The following is a 23063-nucleotide window of genomic DNA, read 5'->3' as shown; positions in this document are numbered from 1 at the left end:
CTAAAGGACTAAGCCATTAACTAGGATCAGTAGTAGAATCATAAGCCTCTTATATGGACCACCCACTAGAAGGGAACAAAGATCTGCAGTCTCCTAGTGGAGGTCACAATTAGAGCTGGTCAAGAATTTCTCAGCAAAACTTCTTTTTTTGTTGAAAAAGGCCGATTTGTCCAAAGCAAAACTGTTCGTGAAGAAGACGAGTGGTGTGTAAGCTTGAAAGCTCGTCTCTCTCACCAACCGAAGTTGGTCGAACAGAAGATATTTCCTCACCCCCTTTCTCATGAAACTGGGGCAGTTTCGACAAATCTCCTGAGTCAAAAAGTCTGGAAAAAAGTTTCAGCTTTTCAAAGAAAAACGACGTTTTATTCAGAAATTTTAGTAAATTTAGACCCCAAAAAAAGGTTAAAGGGGAAAGATTCAAAATGGAAATGAAACATTACAATTGATCCAAACTGTTCTCCCCTCTTCCCCGCCCCCCTCCCTCCAGTTTTTCAGTTAGTGGAAGTTTTTGAGATTTCAATTTTTCATCCCGATTCAGGACATGAAAACATTTTGAAATCTCAAAAGTTCTCACTGTTCTTCTTTCCTATTTCCTGTGGCCCTAGTTGCACTTGGAGGATTAACTATCGACAGTCAAGAGTAGGAAACTCAGCTTTGCTTTTAGGAGTTAAATGAACACGCTGGTCCTCCTGTCCCAGGGTTTGGAGCATCAATCCTGTGACTCCCTTCTCTCCCCTCACTCCCAACCTGGGCACCCACCAGTGCAGCAGGGGAGCATATAAGCATGGGACACAGCTGTGATGGGTGCCTCTTCATGGTTACAGAGATCAGAGAGAGGAATGGGACTGATTCCCCCTGAGATGGGATCTCAGTCAAAGGGCAAAAGTGTCATACCAAGTTCAACCCAGGGTTGGGATCCAGCGATGTGAGTGAGCGGGTAAATGTGACACACCCAGGACAAGTCTCACACTGACGTCTCCTGCTCTGCGCTGGGGTCTTCTTTTTTCCTCTTCATCTTGCAGAAGCCATGGAGCCCACAGAAGCAAGCAAAGGTAAATTGGGGCATCCCCTATGGCAGGTCAGGCTCCGGAGCATCCAAAGGAAACCTAGTTGGGGACAGGGAGAGGAAAGAAAGAGAGAGTTTTTGAAATCAGAGCAGCTCTCGCTGATGGCTGGGAAGGAGGATGGGCAGGGATGGTCAATTACTGCCTTCCTTTGCAAGACACACTTCCCCCCAACCCCAGATGCAGAACTCCTGGCCCCTGGCAGCCTCCTCTCCCAGTGCAGAACCTCCTATCTCCATCCTTCCCCATGTCAGATGCCCCCAATCACATTCTCCAAAATTTTCCTTTCCAGTAAAAGAAGAGGGGGTTGAACCAAACACATGCTGCCCGTGGAAGCCTGTGAGCTGTAATTCCCACATGCACAGAAATGTAGATAGTTTGCACAGTCTGCTAAGCTAATGAATATTACAGGGACCTTAAGCTTAGGCTCATTGGGGTGTTTTAACAAAGCTTAGCGATATATACCCAGCAACCGCAATTAATGAGAAGCAGCTGATATCAAAGCTCAGTGTCTCCTTGTCCATTTTCAGTGGATCAAATCATGCCCCAAAGCACAGCCCACATTAGGGAGTAACAGCTTTAACAGCTGCAAAATGTAATTATGCAAACAAAAGCCTTTTTTTTTTTAAGACATGGAAGGGAAAAAATAACATCTGAAGTCAAACCCACCTGCGCTTTCCCCCATTTTAATTTTTAGCATTTCTAACTTTGCAAATGATCAAATCTAGTTTTGCCAATGAGAAAGAGGGTAACAATGATTAAAGTGCTAGAAAGCAGGAGTCTTGAACACTACATTTCTAATTTTTATGGCTAGGTCAGTCTAATCTCTGAAATACAGAGTCCTGAAGGAAACTTCAACTGGCCCCTCATCCCTATCTCAGCAAGGAAGGCAGTGAGCTTCAAACAGGGCATGGGATTGGGAGCTTGGACTCTTCCAGTTCTGTCACTAAATTACCATCTGAGTGAGTCACTTAACTCCGCTGTCAAATGGGGATAATGAAACTCATCCAAGCTTTGAGATCCACGAGTGGGAATTGCTGTGTAAATTCTAGCATACGCTCCAGAGGGGCAAGTATTGCCCATAGTGGTTAGCAACGAATCATAGCTTCTGACACTGGTGAGCTGCTAACGGAGACATGCCTGATTCATACATCCTGTAACTTTGCAGAAATTCAGACCTGGACCTGTCTCTAACTTACATGGGGACACTTAGGAGAAAAGTAAGGACAACCTCTTTAGCTGCATTGAATTAAACTGAATACACTGGGCCAAGTGCTCTTCTTCGGCCCTGAGCCACCAATGCACTTCTGCATGTGGTTATCAATGAGTAGTCTCATTAAATATGTGCTTGAGAGATTTGCTGGTCGGGTCCAGAGTGAGTGCCAAATAAGTTCACTGCGTGAGAGCAGGATTTGTCCTTAAAGGAGATTTTGCAAGAGAAATAGCATATATCTTGCTTTAAAAAAAAATCCATTTGGCATGTGACCCCGCCCCTTCCCACCCACAGAGTTACAAAATATCCCAAGCTGATAGTTACCCCAATGGAGAGCGTTCAACTAAAATCCCACTCGGGGTGGCTGCTTGTCAGTAGCTCAGCTGGCTTTCAGGGGGACATGCTAAGCTCCTCGAGGCCATGGAGAATGTTTGACTGACCTTCCGGCTTCCAGCACAGCCATTCAGTACCCATTAAGAGCTCTTCAATTCCCAGCACTGTCATTCCGACATGGCAATGAAAATCACATCATTCCCATCCAGTAACCTGGGAACCAGATACCAGAGCGCAGCTACCTAGTGGGCTGGCTTTATCCTCTGTGCTTTTGCCTGACTTTGTCTTTCCAATCAGAGACCAGCTACTAATACAGAGCAGATAGCAAGTAAGGGACAGAGTCCCTTTAATACACTTCTCCAGCCGCCCATCTCCCCACCTTCCCCTTCATTTGACAGCCTTCTGTGTACCTGTCTAACAGGCTCCCAAATTAAAAAGGCCCCAATGGTACCGCTGAGGCTCAGAGTCATGAACAATGACAACAGGCTCCTTAATGAGTCTTCCTGTCTGCAGGGTTTCTTAGCATAGTGGCAGCTCTGTGTGTGTCTCTCTGTGTGCTGCTGCTTTTTATTATAAGCCAGCAAAAGGGTCTTCTGAGGAAACAGCCGACAGGGAGCAAAGTGCCACTGGACGAAGCTGTCTGAAGGCGAGATCTGAAGCTAGCTCTCTCTCAGTGTAGCTACACTCTGTGACTTTAGGTGGCAGAAAGGAACTCTCTGCGGAACCAGGCTGGTATACTTGCAAATCTGCACCGAGAGAAAGAGCCGGTGAAAATGCCTTGATCATTTTACACTGCGGTAACTGCGCCAACCTCAGTTGCTGCTGATTTACGCCAGGGTAAGCAAGCGGAGAATCAGGCTCAGCGAACCTACTTCAGCTCCTGTTGCCGACAGTGGGCCAAGTTCTGCCCTGTGGACCCGATCTAGCTCCCATTAAAGTCAATGGAAAAACTCCCATTTGACTTCAATGGCACTACTGCCTGTGAAACCTCAGCTGATGTCAGTAGGTGTAAACTTGGCTCATCAGGAGTCAGATGGGGCCCCGTGTTTGCGTCAATGAATATTTTTGTAAAGATAGAAAAATTCTCCTCAGCCCCTGCACCCAAATACGTTCATCCCCCAACATCAGCGATGGGCCTGAATAAAATCACCAGCTCTGTCTCAAATTTGGGGGTGGTCAAAATCTGAATCCAGATTCAAATTTCTCAGCATACACATTATGTGGGCCCAACTGTAGCTAAAAATTCCTTCTGAAACCCAGGCGTACTGCAGAACTTCGGGACTGTTAAGATTTTTAAACTATTTAACAGGGTTTTACCACCTGCACCTAAAATGGGCAAACATATTTCGGGGATCTTTAAAAACCCACAGGCCAGATCCTTAGCTCATGTAAATCAATGTAGCTCCTTTGGAGTCAATAATTTTAGGCTGATTTACATCAGCTGGCGATCTGGCTCCCAGATATAGGGAAAACAATATCTAGCCCATAATATCCATCAGAACTAGGCCCTAGAAACGGTACCCTCTTGAAAGTACAGTTGTGGGCATATGTCAAGGGTAACAACGCCCCACCATTTTTAGGGAAATGGGACATTGGGACAATTTCCAGGGAAATTTCAAGACACGCTGTCAAGATAAAAATCTGAAGACATAGTGCAATGAACCTGCTACCTCACTATTGGGTTGTTTCCTTGCACCCCGGATGAGCTAGATGGAAATGATCTAGTAATATTCACCACTCACATAAGAAGCATAAAATTAATTGAAGCTTGAGGAGTTGCAACCATTTATGCCAGTGGTGAATTTGAGCTCATATACTTTAGGGCAGTAGTTCTCAAAGCCGGTCCGCCGCTTGTGCAGGGAAAGCCCCTGGCGAGCCAGGCTGGTTTGTTTACCTGCTGCATCCACAGGTTCGGCTGGGAGAATGTGACAGTTTGCCACTCCAGGCCAATGGGGGCTGCAGGAAGGGCGGCTAGGACATCCCTCGCAGGGCCGGCTCCAGGCACCAGCACACCAAGCTTGTGCTTGGGGCGGCACCTGGAGGGGGGTGGCGTGGCGCTCCGGCCGCCGGGGAGAGCGGAGCCCCGGCCGGGCTCGCCGCCCTCCCCCCGGCGCGCCGGCCGGTTGGGGAGAGCGGCCGGCGGCTGGGCTTGGCACCCTCCCCTGCCACGCTGGGGGGGGCAGGGGGGCAGCGGGAGGCTTTTTTGCCTTGGGCGGCAAAAAAGCCAGAGCCGGCCCTGATCCCTCGGCCCGCACCACTTCCCGCAGCCCCCATTGGCCTGGAGCGGCAAACCACAGTCAGTGGGAGCTGCGATCAGCTGAACCTGAGGACACGGCAGGTAAACAAACCGGCCCGGCCTGCCAGGGGCTTTCCCTGAACAAGCGGCGGACCGGCTTTGAGAACCACTGCTTTAGGGCCCAATTCTGTCCCTTCATACACACAGACTAACCTCATTGAAGTTAGTGGGAATTTGGGCCTGAGCCAAATCCAGTGACTTCAGTGGGCTTTGAAACCTGCACTATATGTAGAGTAAGGTACTACTAAATGGGACAGAGTCTGATACCTTATGCTACAAGTAGCTCTGTGAAATCAATAGGGCTGCCCTTTGAGTAATGTATTATTCAGTGCAGGCAAGACTATCAGAATTGGACCCAGTGTGAGAAAGGATGGCAGGATCAGGCCCTTACATTGTTACCATTTAAAAATACTTTTACAAGTCAGATTTGTTTCCCATTATTTATACTGCTTGTTTCCAAATTTTTCAGCTTGGACAATGAAACTCAACAGCTGGTTGACTTTTGTTCATAGCTAGTTTCCGTTTGTTTTTCTCACACACAGCACTATTGCATTTCCAGCACTCCAAAGAAATGTTAAAATTTAAGAAAAATCTTCTTGGGATCTTCTTGGATTTTAATATTAAAAACCCATGGACATTTGTTTAATTTATTAATGGATCAAATCAATCTCTGGTGTGTGCAAACCAACAGAATTACCCCAGTGCTAAATTCAGCCCATTATGTCTTGTAAAATTCATTGCATTTTGTGCCCAAACGAATGATTATTACTGATATTATAGTAGCACCTAGAGGCCCCTTTGTGCTAGGCACTGCACATACATGGCAAGAGACAGTCTGTCCCAGAGAGTTTACAGTCTAAACAGACAAGGGGGGAAGGAGAAACAGAGGAGCAAAGTGACTTTCTTAAGGTCACCTGGCAGCTCAGTGGCAGATCCAGGAGTAGAATTCAGGGCTCTGGACCACACCATATCTCTGACCATGCTGTCACTGTACAGTAAGTGTGAGTACAATAGGTAGATAGTGTGTCCCTTTAAGCCCAGTCAGGCAGGTAGTACTAACAACAGATCTCCCCATTCTCTGGTCAAGCTGTGTTAATCTTGGCTCTAACATGTATCCTGGGCAACATCATTCTGCCAGCATTTCCCTTTGCTAACTATCTACCACTGCATACAGACCCACAATGAGCCAGCAGCTCACATAAGGCGCTGGCAAGCCTGACATAACTGATAGGAAATCCTTATTCTAGGCAAATGGCCACCTAGAAGGAACTAAAGACAAGTTTTAATCAAGCTGCACCTGGAGATAACAAACATTTCGCATATGGTCTGTACCGCAGCCAGGGAATTTCCTGCTGAATTGACATCTTCCTGCCCGGGCCGGTCTTTACCGTTGGTGCTCTGCATCTCAGCCCCCTGGGCCGGGTCCAAAGCCCATTGAAGCTTGAGCCTTTTCATTGACTTTGATGGGCTTTGGATCAGGACGGTGGCCATCGGGGAGACAATTGGCCAGATCCTCAGCTGGTGTAAATTGATTTCGTTCCAGTGGAGTCCCTGCTGATTTACATCAGCTGAGGATCTGGCCCCATGAGAGCTTCCAGAGGAAACCAGGGCTGACAAAAAAGTAATGGCCAATACCAAAAGAAAGAGTAACCATAAAATAGCTCCTAAGTGGCTGTGTGGATGGGACTTTGCTCACGGTACAACAGGTCCAATCAGGGTGCCGGCTCCAGCTGGACAGGCCTTTGCTCTGCCTGCTTATGTCTCCAGGGCCTCATCCTTGCTGCTGTTGAAGCTGATGGCAAAACTCCCATCGACTTCAATGGGAGCAGGTTCAGGCCCTCGTTCAAAAGGAAGGGGGAATGGGAAAGGCAGAACTGCTGAGGATTCTTGTTGGACCCTTGCATGACTTGCCCTTCCCAACTCAGAATCAGCAAGAGAGGAAGACGGCAGCTACTACCACGAATGGAGCCCAGGACTCAAGAATCCAGAGCACCTAGAGAAGCTGCTCAGATCCAGCAAACACATGTTCCTTGTCCTTATACAGCCACCTCCAGTTCACGTCACGAGCTCATTTTAAGCCAAGACCCCTCCCCTTCTGTGCTACACTTTCTCTATTAAACAGGGGTAAAAAATTACTTACCAGACCTCACAGGGAGGCTTAACTAACAAACATTCACAAAGCACTTTGGGATCTTTAAATGAAAGTTATTATGGGAAGTGCAGACTGTTATTATTATCAATATGCTGTGGCCTGTTTCAGGACACTGAAATAGACGGATGGTCAAATTTCCTTACTATGGACCTACAAGCAGGCTCACCCCGGTTCTATGATATTTATTCTGCCAACACTTGCCACAGCATCACTTGGGTACCTTTCTCCTTGGACATTAGCGGATCCCAGGACAGACTGACTTAGCTGCAGACACAAAACCATCATCAGAACCTGGGCGGTCTGACTGACAGGACCCCAGCTTCCATTATGGAGCTATTGATGTCTTTAGGGAAACTTGTCGCACGGAGGCTTTTAAAAGTGACCCCTCTGCCTTCCATTCAGGGAGCAGACAATGATGAATGAGCCTGCAAGAATGGAGGCAAGCACAAAGTGAGCCTAATGCTCCTGTTCTTCTTGAAAAGGTAGAAAAAGGATCTTGAAGGAGCAAGGAATAATTAAAAAATAAATGAACTAGCTTCAGTAGCGGTGACAGAAGCCCTGTTTGATTTGCAAGAGCTGGGCATGCTTCACAGAGCTGCGCTGCCCTTTCTATTCAAGGGAGAAGATCCTTTGGATAAAGCCCTGTGCAGCAGAGAGAAAATGCAGGATGCATTAAAAATGTTAAGCCAGAGAATTCTCTTTAGTCAATTGCACAACCCCGGGCCGTGTTTGTCACTGTCACAGTGATGAATTGGGCGCTGTCTGAAATCAGCATGCTCACTTTAATAATGTCACTTTCTCCGAGTCCTAATAAATGTCTTTCTGAACCAGCTGGACAGAACCTATTCCTTAGCCCAGCAATTACTGATTTCACTGGGTTTTGCTTTTCAACCCCGGCTATTCTTAACAGCCAGGTCAGGCTGATGAAACGGGAATTCTGTATTTTAGCTTGGACTTTCCGTGCTGTCTTTTCCTCTCTTTCTCAGTTGTTTGCCGAGAAGCAGTGTAATCTTGTGGTCAGAGCAAACGAATAGGAACTGGGACTTCTAGGCTTTATTCCCAGCTCTGCCACTGACTCACTGTGTGGTCCTGAGGCAGTCACTTCTCGAAGGGCCTGTCTACACTGGGGATTGGTGCACCAGGACGAACAACTAGTGTAGACATGGTGCACCAGGGCAACATGTCTAAAAAAACCCTAGTGTAGACATGGTGCATCGGTGATGCACCATGTCTATACTAGGGATTTGTACCAGTTCAAAAATTGGTGTAGCTAGAAGGGTGCAAAAATCCTCAGTATAGAGAAGCCCTCAATCTCACTATATGTAAAATGGTTAATGTATTTATTAGTTACCTCCCAGGAGGGTTGTGTGGCTTAATGAATAATGATAAAGTGCTATGAGATCTCAGTTAGAGAAGCGCAAAGGGACAAAATTCTCATGTGATTTACACTGGTTTAAATTCAAAGGAATTCAGGGGGCCTGAATCACTGGTGCCCTGTCCCTTGTGCAGTGATTTACGCCAGTGAAATGTGAAAGTAAAATGCTACCATTGCATTCTGATAACATTTTACACCTGCTTTGCAATGATATAAATGACAATGCAAGGTGAAGGGTGACACTGAATTGGGCCCAGAGGAGTTACTACAGGAATAACAGGAAGAACTGAGGAATAAGAGTGTCTACCTGGGAAGTTATACTAGTATAACTTGTAAAACTTTCCCATGTAGATAAGCCCTGAGATAAGAATCTGACACTGCAATAAAAGATGTGTACATTTGTCCCTACTGTTTATTCCTCCCTTGAAGTCATAGGACTAAATTTATCTACAGGGCAACTCTGCTACTGGCAGTTTGACCAATCACTTGCATCTTGTGGTATCATGTATTGTTACCCTTAAAACGGCTATGGTCATACCCACTGGGCTCTGCTTCGGATGAGGGAAGAATCAGGTGAACCCTCTTTTCACACGGCTGAAAGCAGAGTTGCACTGAAAGACAAGGTTTGTCATGATGTGTCACTGGCCCTTTAATTGTCCGGGCAAAGGTTTGCACAGAAATTCTGAGGTTTCAATTCATGTGATTTTTATGCCACTCCAATTTTGCTTTTCTGAGAAATGTGATCAAATTTGCTTTTAATTCCCCCACTAGAAAAATGTTAAATTTTACACTTTGAACTCCAAATTTTAAAACTGCCTTTTGCCCCCAGCAAGACAATTCTTCTTGGGAAGCGGGCTGATTTTCAGTGGAAATGGGTCCCGTGTTTTTGCAAAAAATTGGTGAGGTGAGACCAATGTCCTGGTAAAATGACCTCGTAATGGAAAGTGCCCACATACCATGGTGATGGGTGTGGTATGAGCACCTGAATAGAATAAAATAGCTTGTAATGAAATATGAAAAAATGCCTTCAAATTTCAAGTTGTTTCCCCTTCATGCTGGATATACCAGCCACCTCTGACCTTTACAGCCAAGATTTTCAAACGTGATCAGTGATTTTGGGAGCCTGATTTGAGACACCTTAAAAGAGCTGGACAAGTAGACAGTACTGAGCACCCATCCTCTGACCATCAGGCCCCTTTCAGGTGTCTCACCCGGGGCACCCCAAACCACTGTCACTTTTTAAAACCTTGGGCTTCAAGTGTGTCAGAATTGTGAGTAATGCCCCAGCATAGAGGCCTACATGAAGAGATTTATGACATAATTTTGTGGTTTGAGCATTGGCCTGCTAAACCCAGGGTTGTGAGTTCAGTCCTTGAGGGGGCCACTTAAGGATCTGGGGCAAAAATCAGTACTTGGTCCTGCTAGTGAAGGCAGGGAGCTGGACTCGATGACCTTTCAGGGTCCCTTCCAGTTCTAGGAGATGGGTATATCTCCATATATTATTATATTATTATTTTACACTGTAATCCAGTTCCAAAAGCCAGCAGACTCTGGAAAGCACAGGTCTGGACTCAAATTGGGCTGGGTTCATCTTTACTCTTGACTGTTGCCACAAATCCAGTCACCTAGGCCTTTAGTAGTCACTACTGCACACTGTGTAATGAGGCCTTAAGAACTTAATGAAAATTACAGGGATGGAATCCAGAGACCACTGGCTCTAAAATCTATCACTTAAAATAGTGGAGCATCTATCTCCTTTAGCTATTAGCAGTACAGGGCCATACTGATTGCATCCAGGAGAGGGCATGCCTCACGTACGCACCAGCCACTTCATTACACTCCTCTGTATGCCAGTTGCTGTAGAGCTGGTTAATTTTACCAGAGTATCCACATTATTTAATCTGTTTTTTTATTTCCACTTCTAAAATTATGGTTATTATTTTTTCACACACCTTGGATGCCTCCCTCATTATAACCAACCTAAGGCAAAACCCAATTAAGAGCAGCAACCCATAATTTACAGCGGGATACTTTTTTTAAACCAAAGAGACCGGAAAAGGACTAAATCAAAAAGAAATTCTGTCCCTTTAAGAGGAGATAATGAACCAAAGCACTGTTTCTTGGGCCCGCGTGTTTGCTGAGAATTGCTAATTAAAACATCACTTCTGTAAAGTATGCTGATCCCATTGATTCTTCCCCCCACACAGTTAATTTGCTGCTAGGAAGGCAAAGTCACAAGGGTCCTCATTATAAAAATTTCACTGGCTGCAGCTAATGGTTGTAATTAATAGGTGCAATAAATTTCAAATGGCCAGCCAGGGTGTTCATTAGTTTCAGGCTGACTCAGCACCAGTGGGGTAGCCTGTTACTTAATAACCCATTTTCAAGCAGACGTGGCGGCGGTGGCCAGGGGGGTGGGCATCCCATGGTATATACAGTAGATCCATATCTTTCCCTAGATAGCAGAGCTGAGTGAATAGTTCATAGGAAAAAAAATTGTTTGTCCCTTTTTGTCCTACTTGTGAATTTTCCAAGCAAAAACTCAAAAGGCATGAAGACACTTAGCAAGTCAAAGGGGGCCAGATTTTCTAAAGAGCTCAGCCACCAAAATGAGCTCTTTTGAAAATCTCTCCTTTAATCTCTCTGCGACTCAGTTCCCCATCTGTAAAATGAGCATTAAAAATCCTTTCTTTTTCCCACCCTTTGTCTGTCTTATCTATTTCGATTGTAACGTCTTTGGGGCAGGGACTGTCTTGCTGTGCATATGTACAGCGCCTAGCACAATGGAGTCTCGATTTATGTTAAGGAGTTTAGATGTTACTGTGACACAAACAAACCATAAATAATAACGTTACTCCAGGCTTGGATCAAATGCCAACAAAATGGCTTGCGTGAACCACAGAGCTACATGTGTCTGAGTGAAGCCCCAGTTGTACAGATGTGTCTCTGCGTCTGACTGCCAGTGAAATGGACTTGGGCATGTCTAGCACATCTCCTGGTCCTTATTTCTCTGGTAGTGTGAGCTGATGGGAGCTTGTCATAGAGAGCCTGTGTGGTGTCATCTGTGGGGGGATTTTTTTTTTTTTTTTAAATATTTTCTTTTTTCAGGAGAGGCCTAGTCAAAGAAATGTTAACAGCTGGCAGATGCACAGACATCCTGCAGCACAGCATGGCCTAAGAGAGCAGCACCTCTGCATTCTAGTTCTACTATATCTAGTGTGTGACCTGCCCTCGCCCGCAGACTTCTCATCACCCATGAAACTTTCCTTAGAATCATAGAATATCAGGGTTGGAAGGGACCTCAAGAGGTCATCTAGTCCAACCCCCTGCTCAAAGCAGGACCAATTCCCAACTAAATCATCCCAGCCAGGGCTTTGTCAGCCCAGGCCTTAAAAACCTCCAAGGAAGGAGACTCCACCACCTCCCTAGGTAATGCATTCCAGTGCTTCACCACCCTCCTAGTGAAATAGTGTTTCCTAATATCCAACCTGGACCTCCCCCACTGCAACTTGAGACCATTGCTCCTTGTTCTGTCATCTGCCACCACTGAGAACAGCCGAGCTCCATCCTCTTTGGAACCCCCCTTCAGGTAGTTGAAGGCTGCTATCAAATCCCCCCTCATTCTTCTCTTCTGGAGACTAAACAATCCCAGTTCCCTCAGTTCCTTGTTGCTGAATGCAGGTCCCGAACTTGTGAAGTGCTGAGGGTGCTTCATTCCCAGGACTGAGCTCTTAGTTGAAAAGTCCCTCATGACTGGAGAGGCAGCATGTCCAGCTATATCCTCCATAAGCCTCTTGGCTTTCCTCCTGAGTAACCCTATCTGCACAGACTTCCCACAGAATCTATTGTAGCTGTGGTTCAGATTTCATGAGGTGCCAGGTGCTTCCTGCAACATGCTCAGCACCCTCACCTCTGATTGACACCTCTGGGAGTTGAGGGCTCTTGGCACTGTGCTGAAGTAGTACGGCACATTGCAAGGTCAGGCCCTGAGGCTGGATGGACCGGGTCAAACAAAAGAAGAACCAACCTGAACCTTTGCAACGAAAGCTTGGAAAATTGAGGAAACTCGGTCTCCATCCAATGTACACCCATAAATGAGGATGAGACAGGAGGGAAGGAAAAATGAACTGCAAATCTCCTGACATTTCCCCCCTTCATTATCCATGGAACAGGACAATGTGGGCAAACTTCCCCATCATTAGCCCAGCAATGCGCCGCAGCCTCACCCTGGAAAGAGGGACCACCACTAGGATATAAGAGGAGAGCTCAGTCTCCATGGCCCATTCAGTGCCTGACCCCTCTACTGAGACTGCCAACAATGGTTCAGTTAGGATGAGTGGGATTTTTGGACACTTGCCCATGAGTAACTGGACTAAGACCCATCAACGCAAAAGACACAATTAAAAAGAAACTGGAACCACAAAACGACCCACCTTGAGCTGAGAACCTCTCTACGATTCTCCACCCAGTTGACAGGGATTTTCCCAGGGTGAGCAGGTGGCAAAGCAAACTCTGTGTGTTTGAACAGGCCAATTTTATCCCTGCAGTGACTTCATTGGGATGGATGTGGTCCAATGTACTTGGGTCCTGATCTCCAGCCACTGAAGTCAATGGAAAGACTCCCACTGACTTTAATGAGCTTTAGATCAGGCCCTTCATGATAAGATAGAGTAGGGTTACCATTCGTCCGGATTTACCCGGACATGTCCTCCTTTTCGCGCTAAAAATAGTGTCCGGGGGGAATTTGTAAAGCACTCACAATGTCCGGGATTTCCCCCTCCCCCGGCAGAGCGAGCGGCTGGGAGGGCTGCAGAAAAATCCCGGGCTGGACTCCTGAGCAGCTGTAGAGGAGCCGGAGCCGCCCTGCATTCTGAGTTGGCCTCTCCTGCAACCCGGTCCGGCAGCACTGTGTAGGGCCAGGGACCGGGTTTTGTTGTGCAGGGCCAGGGACCGGGTTTTGTTGTGCTGGGGAGCGCAGCCACGTGTCCGGCTCGGCTCGCACAGAGCCCAACACCCTGTTCTGAGCAGCAGGGTAAGGGGGACCGGGGGCAGGAAGGTTCTGGAGGGGGCAGTCAAGAAACGGGGGGGGGGCTTTTGGGGGGGGATGGAGAAAGTTTTGGGCAGTCAGGGTACAGGTAGGGGGTAGGGTCCTGGGGGGCAGTTGGGGGGGGTCTTAGGAGGGGGCAGTTAGGGGACAAGGAACAGGGAGGCTTAGGGGTGGGGTTCTGGAGGGCAGTTAGGAGCAGGGGTCCCAGGAGGGGGCAGTCAGGGGACAAGGAGCAGGGGGGGAGTGTTTGGGAGTTCTGGGGGGGGCTGTCAGGTGGCAGGGGTGGGGAGATGGATCGGAGCAGTCAGGGGACAGGGAGCAGAGAGGTTTAGATGGGTTGCGAGTTCTGGGGGGGGCTGTCAGGGGGCAGGAGTGGGGAGAGGGATCGGAGCAGTCAGGGGACAGGGAGCAGAGGGGTTTAGATGGGTCGGGAGTTCTGGGGGGGGCTGTCAGGGGGCAGGGGTGGGGAGAGGGATCGGAGCAGTCAGGGGACAGGGAGCAGAGGGGTTTAGATGGGTTGGGAGTTCTGGGGGGGCTGTCAGGGGGCAGGAGTGGGGAGAGGGATCGGAGCAGTCAGGGGACAGGGAGCAGAGAGGTTTAGATGGGTTGGGAGTTCTGGGGGGGGCTGTCAAGGGGGCAGGAGTGGGGAGAGGGATCGGAGCAGTCAGGGGACAGGGAGCAGAGAGGTTTAGATGGGTTGGGAGTTCTGGGGGGGGCTGTCAGGGGGTGGGGAGTGGTTGGATGGGGCGTGGGAGTCCCAGGGGTCTGTCTGGGGGTGGGGGTGTGGATAAGGGTTGGGGCAGTCAGGGGACAAGAGGCAGGGAAGCTTAGATAGGGAGTGGAGTCCTGGGGGGCAGTTAGGGGCAGGGGTCCCAGGAGGGGGCAGTCAGGGGACAAGGAACGGGGGGAGGGTTGGGGGTTCTGGGGGGGGCGGGAAGTGGGAGGGGCAGGGGCGGGGCTAGGGCGGGGCTCCTCCCGTCCTCTTTTTTGCTTGCTGAAATATGGTAACCCTAAGATAGAGGGGACTGGCTAACAAGTGAAGGTGGGAATGGTCTCTGCGGCCCATTGAGACAGAACTAAATAAGAACAGCAGCTTCTTCCGTCCTTGTATCTCATCCCCCAACATTCTCAACTTAGAGCGAGTTAAATGAGCTTGAGGAGATTGAAGGGAAAGAGAAGTAGCCTCTTCCTTCATTACCCAGCTACTGCAGCTTTAATAAAGAATGGCTTTTCGGTTCGTTATCATCTGGCTGTAATTAAAATATTAATAATTGCAACTCCCTCCCTGGAGTCATTTATCATGGTCTGCAGGGAAATTGCTCCTGCTCATGGGATTGTCTTCCATGTGACCAGCTGACCCAGCAAGAAATCCAGAGCTCCAGCTCTGTCTGTAAGTAGGGAGAGGTGTGTTAACACAGGGCCCAAGTGTGACTTTGCCCTAAGCCCTGAGCAAGTTATCCTGCCCCTGGAGCAGACCAGCAAGCAGGCTGTGACTTAACAAGAATTCCCCCTTGCTTTGGTAGAAGTACCCTGTGCCAGGCTACCTGAACAGGTGTGCTGGCTGGCACATAGGGGAAGGATATGGCACCAAGATTCTGCCAATGCACATGGGGTAGGAGAGATCTAGCTGCCCTGTACAAGCTGCTCTCACCTATAGGCAGCTGCCAATGCTGGGATGCATAGGTGTGTCCTACTGTCCTGCACAAGCCAAGCCACCATCTGGCCCATAACAAATACTGGCTAGGGTTTAGGGTGTCACTAGGTAATGGTTGCTCCTAGTGGCTTGACTGGCCCTCCTCTTTAGTTCTCGGTAGCTCTGAAAGGAATCAACAGTATTGTAGCAATCTGATGGCTCCCGTCTCTTTCTTTTCAGGGCAGGAGACAGCATTATTGCAATGACAATAAATAGCATGGGAAAAACAGTGAAGAGCTTTGAACTTTTTTAGAGCTCTTCCTTTTGTTAGGGATGAGATTTCCAAAGCAGTCCAGGGGAGCGAGAGCCATCTCTCCTGTTAAAAGTAATGGCAGGTGTGTGTACAGTCTTCAAGGCTGCTTTGAAAATCTCACCCTACGTTTGTCAGCTCAACTAGTCGTTTTATTTTTGTTATAACCACAGTGGCAGAGTTGGCCTGAGAGTCTTTGCCTCGTCTCCTAGAGAGCTAGGTCACAGAGTCCCGGCTGGGGTCAGAGGTGGAAGGGTGGCTGGAGAAGGGATTTCAACTAAATTAAACAAAAGCTTTGAGATGTTTCGCTTCAAAGGGAAGATGCCAGCGGAAACTCATCATCTCCTTGCTGCATTGGGAGGCAGGGATGTTATTAACCTCATTGACCCTAATTCAAGCACTGGAAGCTGGGGCCCAAAAGTCTGCTCTTTGATGTGGTCAGTACACTTGATGTGGTCAGTACACTTGTGGCTTGTCTACACTTGAAGGTTAATATGGATTAAGGGAGTATGTAGATAAAAGCTCAACAGTTATTCCTTAGACACCCTTAGATGGACACCCTTATAGCTGGTCTACACAGGGACTTATTCCTGATTAGTTTATTCTAAATTAGCTTAATTCATTTTGAAAGTGGATTAAGTTAATTCAGAATAAGGCTGGTTCTACACTACCCGCCTGAATTGGCGGGTAGAAATCGACCTCTCGGGGATCGATTTATCGCGTCCCGTTGGGACATGACAATCGATCCCCGAATCGACGCTCTTAAATAGCTATTCTCGTTTAAATTCATACCCTACCTTCATCCAAATTAACTTCTTTGTGTAGACAAGTCCTAATATAGGCGCTTAGACCAGCAGGCAAAGGTTGCTTTAACTGTAAGGTCGCATGAGCTACTTTCAACTCTTGGATGACAACCAAGCCCATAGCTCCCCTGACCCTGGAAGTCTTACCTCTTCTTCAGTAGATGCTTTGCAACCACCCTGGCTAGCATCCATTCCTGCAGCCACTTGTCCCAAGTCTTACTACGCCTTCCGTGCCTCCTATGAGGTCTTGTTTCAAATGCCCATTCTGCCGCAGTCCCCAAGACACTCCTCCTGAGAATCCCTGCAAGGTCAACCCCATTTCCATTAGTGATGGGCCTGAAATAAAAGCCCAGAACCAAAACAACTCTGATTTTTTGGGTTGCTTGATGTTTGAATCAGGTCAATGGCAGAGACAGGCCCAAATATGCTCGAGGTAAAAAACATGTTCTAGCTCAGCTAGAAGGAATGGGCTTGATGCAGTTACCATAGGGTGAAAGTCTATGGCCTGTGCTTTGCAGGAGGTCAGATCAGATGATTGTAATGGTCTCTCCTGGCCCTAAAGTATATGAATCAATGCTCCTGTCATGATAATGGACCAAACCAGATCCAAATACTCCTCAAACTTTGGAGTGTTCAAAAATCAGAATCCAGGTCTTGCAGCTTGGGTTGTCTCTGGCTTGGCAAGAAAATATTCCATCTGAAAAAAAAAACCCAAAACCTAAGGGAGAAAAAGACTTTGTGGGACGTGTTTGGCCATAGATCCATTTGTTTTTGACTGACAGAGGCCATGATAAGTGATCAGACCCAGCTCTCACCCTCCTACCCCAGCTGGGTTTCCATAGACCGCAGTGTTGAAAACATACATGTTGTTGAGTGTTTCTCTCTCTTTCTTTTTTAAGCGCCTGCTTTGCTAAAAGAAAAATCAATAGCATAAAGGGTAGTCAAAGCGAGTCTCAGGAGATGAGTATCTAGCCTGCATTCTGCAGACAGGCTGCCAATAATCTTGTTCTGATCAGCTTTGCCCGACAGCCACCGAAATATTAATGGGGGCTTCTGTTTGGGTATTTGAGATCCTTTGCAATCTCTTGGAGCCTGTTGACAATAAGAAGCAATTACCACTTAAAAATTGTGCCTGTAAACAAGTGCCAGCTTCCCGGCATCCTGATTATAAAGGTGGCATGTTGTGCACTCCATATTCATGAAACAAAGATACAAATTAACCCAGCCCGGCGGTTGGATTAGTCGCAGAATGAAGCGTTGCAATTACCGGAGATGACTGAGGCTAATCAGGATGAACGGGTACAGTGTAAGGAGAGCTGGGATCCTGGAAGAACTGTTTCCCCAATCCTTTTAAGCAACGTTCCCCATTTAAATCCCCTATCGTTATGAAAGTGTGGGGGGCCCCAGAGCAGCTGCACTGATCATTAGGAATTCATTCAGGAACAGCATGGCCATCTCAGGGCTGTGCATTCCACAGGAGTTTTGCCACAATTCAAGATGGGTTAATGTACCATTAACAGGAAAAGGGGATTTTGCTCATTACTTTCCCAGCACAACAAAACATTTTGGTTTACGACAAAGAAGGTGGTTAAATGGGCTCGTTAATTTTTTTTCCTTTCCTATTATTGCCAGTTAATTATCCAAGCTATCCAGGACTGGAGCGTTAACCATCAGAGTCCTGCTCCTTCACTAATAGCTAGCCAAGATCAAAGAAACAGGTGTCCATGTTGAGTCCAATTGAAGTCAATGAAGACGTGACTGCAGGATTGAGCCCTCATTGACACAAGTGATGGGGACCGGTTGCAATAGGCAAATTTTGTGAATTAGCAAATCCTGCTCCACCCCCACCTCCCCCCTGAAACTCAAACCAACCAAAAATATCCTAACAGCCTCACAAGATCTGCTTTGTTCAATTAATTTTGACTAGCATTGCTTAGTTTTAATTATTTACGTGGCACACTCTTGCTAACTCTCATGATTTTACCATGAGCCTTGGGATGATATCTGGTGCTTTTCTGAAAGCCCCAGTTCCTGGAGTCATGTGAGAAGCTCAGCTTTCACTTTTTTTATAAAAGGATAAGTGTGGAGGGAAAAAGCTTAAGACTGTGACCCCTAAAAGCTCAAAGCTCAGAAAGTAAGCCTCATGATTTTGGAGGTGTCTGACTCATGATTTTGAAATGTTTGGCTTGAGGATATAGTAAGCATGTCTTCCCACTGCACGACCAAATATGCAGGAGAATATAACGAAGTCTGATCAGCATGAAACCTCACCACAGCATTTTCTTTGCTGCACAGTCTGAGCCAAGAAGCTGAGCGAGACCCTGCCAGGTTTTGAACTTGTGGATTATTGGGTTTGCAGATTAGCACAGTGAGAATTAGCACAGTTCTGCTGTATGATTATCATCTTTCGCCAATCACCCCCGGTTTCTTCCATCCCACATTGATCTCACAGCATTAGCCACAGCCTCACAGAAGACTCTGGGACAAATCCTTGGCTGGTGCACTTTGACGTGGCTCCACTGAGGGCAACAGAGCTATGCCCATTTCCATCAGCCGAGGATTCAGCCCTCTGTGTTTGGTGCCACCGTGGCCTCGAAGTGCAAAGAGGGTAGGGGAGACTGGGAGTGCAGGATGGAATCAGAGTAAAAGTGATTGGAGGGGCCTGTCTCTTTCTTGGACACATGTGCGATCCCGCTAGAGAAAGGAGACAATAGAAGAGAAAAGACTTTTATAATTACCTGGTGGCTACTTTCTGTGGGTCTAGTTAACCGGCACTCTGTCTCCATAGGAAATAGCCTTGGTTTGTGCCTGAACCTTTTGTTCAGAAGAGCTGCAGGTGGGGGAGCTTTGAACTGTGTGAGAAAAGCCCGGCACTAAAAAAGAAACTCAAAGCCTCCCTCCCAAAGACTTCTTATAGCAGTTGTGCAGCCCCGGACGCACCAAAGCCGCCTTTCAGCTCTGAATGGGGAGGAAGGGCTCTGAAAGGCCAACATCACCCCCCACCCCTCCTTTGTCTGTCCCTTTGCTAACCACCCCCTACCCCATTTGTCCTGCTAAACCTTCAAGGTCATGCAAGGCTTCAATGCCCCCTTTCACTTGCTATTTGTTACCAAATAAATATGGGTGATTAAAAAGGGATCAGGAATCAGTGCAGACTGTAGAGGTGCCTGAGAAGGTGGAGTTGTCCTCTGTGTAGCCCATGGCTTTTAGCCCTACATGAGTTAGGAAACGCAATCACATAGGAATAAAAAGCCATAGACCACAGCAGAGGGCTTACCGAGGATAAGCCAGCCGTCGTTAGGGAAATAAAAAGAAAAAGGGAAAGGGAAAAAAAATAAAAATAATGAAACCCCTCTTAGTCTCTCGGAACTGGGGCCACCTGGACTCCATCTCTGACTCCCCAGAGTTCACAGGTTCCCGAAGGAAATTTAATTTAACTCCAGCTATGCCCCGGAGTAATTTGCTCCACTTCCAAATAAAGTCAACGGCCTATCATGTGATCTCTCCCCACTGCCATTCCCTTTATCTTTCTTGGGCCATCCTTGAAATGAGTTTGGTAGCCTCAGCTTAGCTGCTTTTACGGAACAGGACATGCTGTCTAATGAAGGCCATTATGGAGTCTTGACCATGCGTCGCCTCCACTGATTAGCTAAAGCCTGTCGCAGTCCAGCTGGGAAGCCTACGATGAGCTAGTTGCTGTTCTCACTAGAAGGCTAAACCTAGCCGAACACCTAGGAGTTTCGCCTGCAGGACCTGACTTGCAGTGTATATGAATACCCACCTGTCTGGATGAAGTACACTAATGGAAGTGGATGCCTGGAAAGGCCATATTCTGATTTTAGCTACCCCATGTAAATCCAGAGTAACTGAAGTGAGTGGCGTTACTCCAGATTGACAGTGCTGTAACTGAGAGCAGAATCTGGCCCTAGGCATTTTAAAATACTATTGCGGTCGGAAGAGTGACAGTAAAAGGGACATCTTGAGGGTGTGCATCTATGTCCAGCAGTTTGCACAGTTTACAAATCAAAAGCTCTAAAATCCCAGCTTTTCTCCTTTTGCCTCTTATCTCTTTGTCAGCGATACAGGTTTTGCAGTCAGAGCTTTGCTGGCAAGGCAGCTGATGGTGCAAACACCGCACTGGATTGAGTCTCCTCTCACACCAGTGTAAATTGCGAGTAGCTTCACTGCCTAGTCAGTGCCATTCTTCTGGTTTAAAATTAGAGTGAGGGAGAGGAGGGTTAGGGAAATAGCATGCACCACACTTCTCCCCTGCCGCACAGACTCCTGCAGGGCTAAGGGAGTAACGCTGGGTTTGGGTCAGTAAAGTCAGCAGCAGCTTCGTTCTGGGCTCATCCCTGCAAGTTCTCCAAACCCAGAGGTCATGGGGAGCTCCGATCATGGAGGAGTTGTACGATTGGGCCCTGAGTTTTATGTTAAGGTTGCTGCATTCTTCCTCGCTTACAAAGACCTCTTTAAGGGACAGATCCTGATCCCTCTGGAGCCTTTGGGAATTTTACCATCGACTTCAAGAGCAGCAGGACTTGGTCCTTAGAGTCCTACCCTGCAAGATGCTCAGCACCCATATCTACCATGGACTGCAGTGTGAAATGAGGTGTTCAGCACCTCACAGGGTTGGGGTCAAAATATGCAAGAATGTGGAAACTCCCTATTAAGGACACCTATGTATATTGGGTCCAATTCTTCTCTCACTTACATAGGCATTTTAATGTAGTAACTCCTGATTTGCTCCAGTGTAAATGAGAAAAGAACCAGGCCCATCGTTTCTAATTCCCTTTGTGTTGATTTGCAAGTGGAATGATCTAAAACGGGCAGTTAGAAAGCCCTGCGCCCTTCTCATCCATGTCGTAACGTTGTATTTTTACAAGCTGCACTGTAGCATTGTAGTTCTTGGGGCAGCACTGTCTTCCCGCAGAGTTGAATCACAACATGCTCCAATCCTGCTCCCATTGAAACCAATGGCAAAACTTTCAGGGACCAGATGTGTACAGCACGAAGGAGCTTATTTTTACATAGTCCATTTGTGGCCATAACTGCACCTGCAGCATTTTCTGCCTGTTCTGCTAAATGCCTGCCATTGGCATCCCATATGGTAGCATCAGGGCCGGCTCCAGGCACCAGCTTCTCAAGCAGGTGCTTGGGGCGGCCGTTCCGGACAGGGGCGGCAGTTCCAGGTATTCGGCGGCAATTCGGCGGAGGGTCGGTCACTCCGCCTGAGAGTGAAGGACCTCCCGCCGAACTGCCGCCGTAGATCGTGATCGCGGCTTTTTTTTTTTTTTTGGTTTTGGCTGCTTGGGGCGGCCAAAACCCTGGAGCCGGCCCTGGGTAGCATTTTATGTTGCTTTTAAGGATCTCAAAGCACATGATAAACATTGGATCAGATCCTCAGCTGGGCGTAATTCGGTGTAGCTCCAGTGTACACCCACAGAGGATCTGGCCCATTAAGTACAGTAATACTTTGCACTTATAAAGCCACTTTCCTTTGAGGATGTCCAAGGAGTTTCCAAAGGTGGTTTAGTGTTATTACATCTCCTTTATAAACAAGGAAATGAAGGCACTGAGATTTGAAAATCTGGCCCCACAGCTGGTAAGGGACTTGTCCAAGGTCACACAGCAAGTCAACAGCAGAGTTTGAAATAGAACCCAGGAGTCCTGCCTCCCATTTCCAAGGACTAGTCTACATTTCTTCTCTAGCAGCTATTGTAATAGCACTGGCTACTAGAATAAATGAATGCATAATAAGATGCAGCTGCAAAAGGTGCATGAAACAAAACTTTCTCTGTAGGCTGCTGGACAAAGAAAGACTTTTGCTGAGAGTTTCCCACTCCCTCCCACTCTGCTTCCCTGGTTGATGGTCTCCTCGGCTGCCTCTTCCAAGAAACCTTTCTCCCTGCACTTAAACAGAGGCAGCTACAAAAAAGGCACTTCTGGACAAGGTAAAGTGTGTTCAGAGGAGAGGAACATAAGAGATACTCCCAGCAGCTTTTTCTAGACATGGAAACAGTCCCCATTCTTTAGTGAGAGCCTCTGCACCCTAAGTCTGGCGTAAACTAGGGAAGCCTGCCGAAGTCAATGAAGCTACACGGATTTACACAGCTAAAGATCTGTCCCTCTGCCTTTATTCTCTTCCCTTACATACTCACACTTGTTCAGCAACAGTGATTGCTAATTACCAGGTTCTGATGAGGTCAGCTCTGCTTCGGAGTCGAAATTCCCCTCTGTTGCCTCGGTAAAAGTCTTTGGGAAATTCAATTTCTCTAAAACTATACAGTCAGCGGGTTTGGTAAAATCTTAAACCCTGCTGTATAGAATAGTGCACTGGCCTTTCACTTATAAGCTGAACTTCTGAAGCACATGGATGGCTCTGAAATGTTGTTTGCCAACATCCTTTCTCCTTTAACAATCAAACACGAATGTCAGGAAAAAGGCAGCCCCTGCTCCATATGGTCCTATGCCATATGGACACATTTGCTTTATAGCAACATAGTCTTTATATGGGCAATGGAACATGCATTGTGAATGCCACCTGCCTAGGCTTAAATGGGCATTGAGCAGACACGCTATAAGCATGGCTGCATTGTTCTGTATTGCCATGCATTGTATGTGGGCTGTATGGCCACCTGTATGGTCCTGTGTTGGTGCACATGCTATGTGCTCACCTGTTATGTGTCCACTGGTGCTATATAACAACCTGTTCCTACAGTGGCAGACATACCTAGACACGTATGCCTATGTGCCCCTATATAGTCACATGCACGCTATCTACAACTGCTCCTGTGTGGACGTGCATGCTCTATGCCATGGTATTCCATTGCTGGA

The 23063-nt window shown here is 47.3% G+C and overlaps 1 protein-coding gene across 5 annotated transcripts in view; it reads right to left on the bottom strand.

Moving 5' to 3' along the window:
- Window positions 1-23063, bottom strand: part of BLACAT1 (BLACAT1 overlapping LEMD1 locus) — a 68519-nt gene that overhangs the window by 11418 nt on the left and 34038 nt on the right. For 3 of the 5 annotated variants that reach the window (XM_054028433.1, XM_054028434.1, XM_054028430.1), the window contains exon 2: window positions 895-1106. In XM_054028433.1, coding sequence (XP_053884408.1) covers window positions 965-1066 — 102 coding nt within the window. In that variant the 5' untranslated portion in view covers window positions 1067-1106 and the 3' untranslated portion in view covers window positions 895-964. Of the gene's footprint in view, window positions 1-894; window positions 1860-16373; window positions 17319-23063 lie in introns of those variants that run through there. The other 2 variants (XM_054028431.1, XM_054028432.1) reach the window with 2 other exon arrangements.

This window comes from Malaclemys terrapin, chromosome 4, assembly GCF_027887155.1.
Source record: "Malaclemys terrapin pileata isolate rMalTer1 chromosome 4, rMalTer1.hap1, whole genome shotgun sequence".
NCBI classification, from domain to species: Eukaryota; Metazoa; Chordata; order Testudines; family Emydidae; genus Malaclemys; species Malaclemys terrapin.
The sequence above is the reverse complement of the archived record's forward strand: the minus strand, read 5'-3'. Positions and strand labels throughout refer to the sequence as shown.